The sequence below is a fragment of the Gorilla gorilla genome, chromosome 9 (genome assembly GCF_029281585.2).
Source record: "Gorilla gorilla gorilla isolate KB3781 chromosome 9, NHGRI_mGorGor1-v2.1_pri, whole genome shotgun sequence".
Classification (NCBI taxonomy): domain Eukaryota; kingdom Metazoa; phylum Chordata; class Mammalia; order Primates; family Hominidae; genus Gorilla; species Gorilla gorilla.
Window position 1 is genome coordinate 62,052,895 of NC_073233.2, and position 8,409 is coordinate 62,061,303.

The following is an 8,409-nucleotide window of genomic DNA, read 5'->3' on the forward strand; positions in this document are numbered from 1 at the left end:
TTTCTACATCTCTGGTAATTTCCTTTTCAGCTGTTTTGTTTTCAGTGCTTTCTTTTCCTTTGCTGGTATCTAAAACCAGATTTTAATGTACAGATATTTTTTGCCTTAACTTTATTTATATCAGTTACATTTATCAATTATATTTCTTTTGCTCCAACCAGTAATACTTTCAATTCTTCCCTGGTGCAGTGGCTCACGCCTATAATCCCAGCACTTTGGGAAGCCAAGGTGAGTTGATCACCTGAGTTCAGGAGTTTGAGACCAGCCTGGCCAACATGGTGAAAACCTGTCTCTACTAATAATACAAAAATTAGCTGAGCATGGTGGTGTGCACCTGTAATCCCAGCTACTTGGGAGGGTGGGGCATGAGAATTGTTTGAACCCAGGAAGCGGAGGTTGCAGTGAGCTGAGACCACGGCACTGTACTCTAGTGTGTGTGACAGAGTGAGGCACTGCCTAAAAAAAAATACTTTCAATTATTTTTGTAGATAATTGTATACTATAGAGAATGGAGATATAATTTTTTAAAAGTAAGTTTTCATGGAAGTGTTCTTTTTATCCCTTTCATATATAGTTGTTTGTCCTCTTGTAAAATAAAACTCCATTCTAGCTGTATTGCTGGGTATGAAAGGTATCAAGAATGTTGCTGTTAATCTGTTTCATACCCACAAACAGGCAACAATATAAATTTTGTGAGCCCTTGAAACTTTTGCCCTTGTGAGTTCTTTCCTCCATAAAAAGTAATAAAAATTAAATTTTATAAGTGTATTGGCATAAAGATAAATATAATCCAAATATAATCCAGTTGTACTTAGATTATATTCATTTTCTTCTTCTTCTTTTAAGCATTAAGCATTTCAAGGGCTCCTAAAAGTATCATGGACTGTTGGCACTACTGTTCCTTAATGAATATGTCAACCCAGCCTAATATATGTCCTCCAAATAAAAATTGATGGAGACAGCATAAGATAATTGATTGTCCCAAGTTTAATCAATCAAGAAATAGAATAAATCTCCATAAAATATCACCAGATATTCTTGCCTAAATGTTTGTGTCACAAGACTTATTTATCATAACTTGTCATTATTTGATTCCAGAACTTCTTAATGACATTTTTCACATCTTTATTTTTGAGGGTGTAGATTAAAGGGTTCAACATATGTGTAAATATGGTGCAAAACACAGTCATAGCTTTGTCAGTGGGGAAGGAGGTTAGAGGTCTTAGATACAGGTATGAACAAGGGACAAAAAATAAGATGACAGTGAAGATATGAGAGGCACAGCTAGACAGAGTTTTGTGATGCCCTTCAGAGCTATGAGTCCTCAGGGAGCACAGGATGATGACAAAGGAAGCAACCAGCATGGAAAAAATGAGGAAACACAGTGACCCACTGTTGGCAGAAATCAGAGGCCCCAAGGTGTGAGTGTCTGTGCAGGCCAGCCCCAGAAGAGGTACTAAACCACACATAAAGTGGTCAGTGACATTGGGGCCACAGAATGGTAACTGGGCTATGAACAAAGTCTGGATCCCACCACATACAAATCCGAGAATCCCAGCCACCACCATCAGGAATCCACACATAGGTTGGCTCATGATGGTTGCATAGTGCAAGGGCTTACAGATGGCCACATAGCAGTCATAGGCCATGACATTTAATAAGATGATCTCAGCTGCCACAGAGAAATGTTCTGTGGGGGAGGTGGAGCCAAGATGGCCCAATAGGAACAGCTCCGGTCTACAGCTCCCAGCATGAGCGACGCAGAAGACGGGTGATTTCTGCATTTTCATCTGAGGTACTGGGTTCATCTCACTAGGGAGAGCCAGACAGTGGGTGTAGGACAGTGGGTGCAGCGCACTATACACAAGCCAAAGCAGGGCAAGGCATTGCCTCACTCAGGAAGCACAAGGAGTTAGGGAGTTCACTTTCCTAGTCAAAGAAAGGGGTGACAGACAGCACCTGGAAAATCGGGTCACTCCCACCCTAATACTGCGCTTTTCCAATGGGCTTAAAAAATGGCACACCAGGAGATTATATCCCGCACATGGCTCAGAGGGTCCTACACCCACAGAGTCTCACTGATTGCTAGCACAGCAGTCTGAGATCAAACGGCAAGGCAGCAGCGAGGCTGGGGGTGGGGTGCCTGCCATTGCCCAGGCGTGCTTAGGTAAACAAAGCAGCCAGGAAGCTTGAACTGGGTGGAGCCCACCACAGTTCAAGGAGGCCTTCCTGCCTCTGTAGGCTCCACCTCTGGGGGTAGGGCACAGACAAACAAAAAGACAGCAGTAACCTCTGCAGACTTAAACGTCCCTGTCTGACAGCCTTGAAGAGAGTAGTGGTTCTCCCAGCACACAGCTGGAGATCTGAGAATGGGCAGACTGCCTCTTCAAGTGGGTCCCTGAACCCCAAGCAGCCTAACTGGGAGGCACCCCCCAGTAGAGGCAGACTGACACCTCACATGGCTGGGTACTTCTCTCAGACAAAACTTCCACAGGAATGATCAGGCAGCAGCATTTGCATTTCACCAATATCCGCTGTTCTACACACACCACTGTTCTGCAGCCACAGCTGCTGATACCCAGGTAAACAGGGTCTGGAGTGGACCTCTAGCAAACTCCAACAGACCTGCAGCTGAGGGTCCTGTCTGTTAGAAGGAAAACTAACAAACAGAAAGGACATCCACACCAAAAACCCATCTGTACATCACCATCATCAAAGAACAAAGGTAGATAAAACCACAAAGATGGGGAAAAAACAGAGCAGAAAAACTGGAAACTCTAAGAAGCAGAGCACCTCTCCTTCTCCAAAGGAATGCAGCTCACCAGCAAAGGAACAAAGCTGGACTGAAAATGACTTTGACAAGTTGAGAGAAGAAGGCTTCAGATAATCAAACTGCTCTGAGCTACAGGAGGAAATTCAAACCAATGGCAAAGAAGTTAAAAACTTTGAAAAAAAATTAGACGAATGGATGCCTAGAATAACCAATGCAAACAAGTCCTTAAAGGAGCTGATGGAACTGAAAGCCAAGGCTTGAGAACTACGTGAAGAATGCAGAAGCCTAAGGAGCTGATGCAATCAACTGCAAGAAAGGGTATCAGTGATGGAAGATGAAATGAATGAAATGAAGCGAGAAGGGAAGTTTAGAGAAAAAAGAATAAAAGAAACGAACAAAGGCTCCAAGAAATATAGGACTATGTGAAAAGACCAAATCTACATCTGATTTGTATACCTGAAAGTGACAGGGATAATGGAAGCAAGTTGGAAAACACTGCAGTATATTATCCAGGAGAACTTGCCCAATCTAGCAAGGCAGGCCAACATTCAGATTCAGGAAATACAGAGAATGTCACAAAGATACTCCTCGAGAAGAGCAACTCCAAGACACATAAATGTCAGATTCACCAAAGTTGAAATGAAGAAAAAATGTTAAGGGCAGCCAGCGAGAAAGGTTGGGTTACCCACAAAGGGAAGCCCATCAGAATAACAGTGGATCTCTTGGCAGAAACTCTAAAAGCCAGAAGAGAGTGGGGACCAATATTCAACATTCTTAAAGAAAAGAATTTTCAACCCAGAATTTCATATCCAGCCAAACTAAGCTTCATAAGTGAAGGAGAAATAAAATACTTTACAGACAAGCAAATGCTGAGAGATTTTGTCACCACCAGACCTGCCCTAAAAGAGCTCCTCAAGGAAGCACTAAACATCGAAAGGAACAACCGGTACCAGCCACTGCAAAAACATGCCAAATTGTAAAGACCATCAAGGCTAGGAAGAAAGTGCATCAACTAGTGAGCAAAATAACCAGCTAACATCATAATGACAGGACCAAATTCACATATAACAATATTAACTTTAAATGTAAATGGGCTAAATGATCCAATTAAAAGACACAGACAGGCAAATTGGATAAAGAGTCAAGAATCATCAGCGTGCTGTATTCAGGAAACCCATCTCATGTGCAGAGACACACATAGGCTCAAAATAAAGGGATGGAGGAAGATCTACCAAGCAAATGGAAAACAAAAAGGCAGGGGTTGCTATCCTAGTCTCTGATAAAACACACTTTAAACCAAAAAAAATCAAAAGAGACAAAGAAGGCCATTATATAATGGTAAAGGGATCAATTCAACAAGAAGAGCTAACTATCCTAAATATATATGCACCCAATACAGGAGCACCCAGATTCATAAAGCAAGTCCTGAGTGAACTACAAAGAGACTTAGATGCCCACACAATAACAATGGGCAACTTTAACACCCCACTGTACACATTAGACAGATCAACGAGACAGAAAGTTAACAAAGATACCCAGGAATTGAACTCAGCTTTGCACCAAGCAGACCTAATAGACATCTACAGAACTCTCCACCCCAAGTCAACAGAATATACATTCTTTTCAGCAACACACCACACCTATTTCAAAATTGACCACATAGTTGGAAGTAAAGCAACTTCTGAGCAAATGTGAAAGAACAGAAATTATAACAAACTGTCTCTCAGACCACAGTGCAATCAAACTAGAACTCAGGATTAAGAAACTCACTCAAAACCGCTCAACTACATGGAAACTGAACAACCTGCTCCTGAACTACTACTGGGTACATAACAAAAGGAAGGCAGAAATAAAGATGTTCTTTGAAACCGACAGGAACAAATACACAACATACGAGAATCACTGGGACACATTCAAAGCAGTGTGTAGAGGGAAATTTATAGCACTAAATGCCCACAAGAGAAAGCAGGAAAGATCCAAAATTGACACCCTAACATCACAATTAAAAGAACTAGAAAACAAGAGCAAACACATTCAAAAGCTAGCAGAAGGCAAGAAATAACTAAAATCAGAGCAGAACTGAAGGAAATAGAGACACAAAAAAACCTTCAAAAAAGTAATGAATCCAGGAGCTGGTTTTTTGAAAAGATCAAAAAAATTGATAGACTGCTAGCAAGATTAATAAACAAGAAAAGAGAGAATGGATACAATAAAAATGGATACAATAAAAAATGATAAAGGGGATATCGCCACCGATCCCACAAAAATACAAACTACCATCAGAGAAAGCTACAAACACCTCAACGCAAATAAACTAGAAAATCTAGAAGGAATGGATAAATTCCTCGACACATATACCCTCCCAAGACTAAACAAGGAAGAAGTTGAATCTCTGAATAAACCAATAACAGGCTCTGAAATTGTGGCAATAATCAATAGCTTACCAACCAAAAAGAGTCCAGGACCAGAAGGATTCACAGCCAAATTCTACCACAGATACAAAGAGGACCTGGTACCATTCCTTCTGAAACTATTCCAATCAATAGAAACAGAGAGAATCCTACCTAACTCATTTCATGAGGCCAGCATCATCCTGATACCAAAGCCAGGCAGAGACACAACCAAAAAAGAGAATTTCAGACCAATATCCTTGATGAACATTGATGAAAAAATCCTCAGTAAAATACTGGCAAACCGAATCCAGCAGCACATCAAAGAGCTTAACGAACATGATCAAGTGGGCTTCAACCCTGGGATGCAAGGCTTGTTCAACAAATGCAAATCAATAAATGTAATCCAGCATATAAACAGAACCAAAGACAAAAAACACGTGATTATCTCAATACATGCAGAAAAGACCTTTGACAAAATTCAACAACCTTCATGCTAAAAAATCCTAATAAATTAGGTATTGATGGGACATATCTCAAAATAATAAGAGCTGTCTATGACAAACCCACAGCCAATATCATACTGAATGGGCAAAAACTGGAAGCATTCCCTTTGAAAACTGGCACAAGACAAGGATGCCCTCTCTCACCACTCCTATTCAACATGTGTTGGAAGTTCTGGCCAGGGCAATTAGGTAGGAGAAGGAAATAAAAGGTATTCAATTAGGAAAAGAGGAAGTCAAATTGTCCCTATTTGCAGATGACATGATTGTATATCTAGAAAACCCCATTGTCTCAGCCCAAAATCTCCTTAAGCTGATAAGCAAAGTCTCAGGATACAAAATCAATGTGCAAAAATCACAAGCATTCTTATACACCAATAACAGACAAACAGAGAGCCAAATCATGAGTGAACTACCGTTCACAATTGCTGTAAAGAGAATAAAATATCTAGGAATCCAACTTACAAGGGAAGTGAAGGACCTCTTCAAAGAGAACTACAAACCACTGCTCAATGAAATAAAAGAGGACACAAAAAAATGGAAGAACATTCCATGCTCATGGGTAGGAAGAATCAATATCATGAAAATGGCCATACTGCCCAAGGTAATTTATAGATTCAACACCATCCCTATCAAGCTACCAATGACTTTCTTCACAGAATTGGAAGAAACTACTTTAAAGTTCATATGGAACCAAAAATGAGCCCGGATCACCAAGTCAATCCTAAGCCAAAAGAACAAAGCCGGAGGCATCATGCTACCTGACTTCAAACTATACTACAAGGCTACAGTAACCAAAACAGCATGGTATTGGTACCAAAAAAGAGATATAGATCAATGGAACAGCCCTCAGAAATAATGCCACATTTCTACAACTATCTGATCCAAAGTGGATCACTTCCTTACACCTTATACAAAAATTATTCAAGATGGATTAAAGACTTAAATGTTATACCTAAAACCATCAAAACCCTAGAAGAAAACCTAGGCAATACCATTCAGGACATAAGCATGGGCAAGGACTTCATGTCTAAAACACCAAAAGCAATGACAACAAAAGCCAAAATTGACAAATGGGATCTAATTAAACTCAAGAGCTTCTGCACAGGAAAAGAAACTACCATCAGACTGAACAGGCAACCTACAGAATGGGAGAAAATTTTTGCAACCTACTCATCTGACAAAGGGCTAATATCCAGAATCTACAGTTAACTCAAACAAATTTACAAGAAAAAAACAACCCCATAAAAAAGTGGGCAAAAGATATGAACAGACACTTCTGAAAAGGAGACACTTATGCAGCCAAAAAAGACATGAAAAAATGCTCATCATCACTGGCCATCAAAGAAATGAAAATCAAAACCACAATGAGATATCATCTCACACCAGTTTGAATGGCGATCATGAAAAAGTCAGGAAACACAGGTGCTGGAGAGGATGTGGAGAAATAGGAACACTTTTACACTGTTGGTGGGACTGTAAACTAGTTCAACCATTGTGGAAGTCAGTGTGGCGATTCCTCAGGGATCTACAACTAGAAATACTATTTGACCCAGCCATCCCATTACTGGGTATATACCCAAAGGATTATAAATCATGATGCTATAAAGACACATGCACACGTGTGTTTATTGTGGCACTATTCACAATAGCAAAGACTTGGCACCAAGCCAAATGTCCAACAATGATAGACTGGATTAAGAAAATGTGGCACATATACACCATGGAATACTATGCAGTCATAAAAAATGATGAGTTCATGTCCTTTGTAGGGACATGGATGAAACTGGAAACCATCATTCTCAGCAAACTATCACAAGGACAAAAAACCACACACTGCATGTTCTCACTCATAGATGGGAATTGAACAATGAGAACACACGGACACAGGAAGGGCAATATCACACACTGGGACTTGTTGTGGGGTGGGGGGAGGGGGGAGGGATAGCATTTGGAGATACACCTAATGTTAAACGATGAGTTAATGGGTGCAGCACAACAACATGGCACATGTATACATATGTAAAAAACCTGCACGTTGTGCACATGTACCCTAAAACTTAAACTATAATAATAATAATAAAAAAAGAAATGTTCTGTGAAGAGCTGAGTCATGCAGCCATTGAAGGATATGGTGTTCTTTTCAGAGATCAAGTCAAAGATCATTTTAGGGGCTATGGAACAAGAGTAGAAAATATCTATAATGGACTAATAGGAAAGAAAAAAGTACATGGGGAAACCCAGGGCTGGGCTGATGAAGATGATGAATGAGATGAGCAGGTTACCTGCCAATGTGATCAAGTAGGTGATTAAAAACATAACAAACAAGAATTTCTGCAGTTCTGGATTGTGAGTGAGGCCCAGCAGTATGAATTCTGTTACATTGTTCATCTTTTTCACAGATTTAGCTCAGGTTCTGTGTTTATGGCACATCTGAAAAAAAATAGTATTTCTGAATGATGACATTTTAAATTCAATATTAAACTATTTGATCACCTCTTTAGTCCTGGTTTTTGGGGGTGATGGAGCGACATTGCCACTCACCTCTGCTGTTTTGCAGAGTTACAAAGAAGAACAGAAGAGTAGATTTCTCCTATTTCACGTATTAATGAAATAGTGATAATATCTTGCAAGTACTACAATAAAACAAGATCTTGCTATAAATGTTGACTTCCAAACTTCCTTTCTGGCCCTAAAATTTCACTTATGGCTTTCTTTCATTTTGGGGGAGGACAAATCTTAT

The 8,409-nt window shown here is 40.0% G+C and overlaps 1 protein-coding gene across 1 annotated transcript; it reads right to left on the reverse strand.

The window, feature by feature from the left end:
* Nucleotides 1–1,064: 1,064 nt before the first annotated feature.
* LOC101140962 (olfactory receptor 4C45-like) lies at nucleotides 1,065–8,057 on the reverse strand. Its single transcript, XM_019036141.4, is given in 2 exon segments — nucleotides 1,065–1,687; nucleotides 7,760–8,057. Coding segments are annotated over 2 exon segments (921 nt in total).
* Nucleotides 8,058–8,409: the final 352 nt, after the last annotated feature.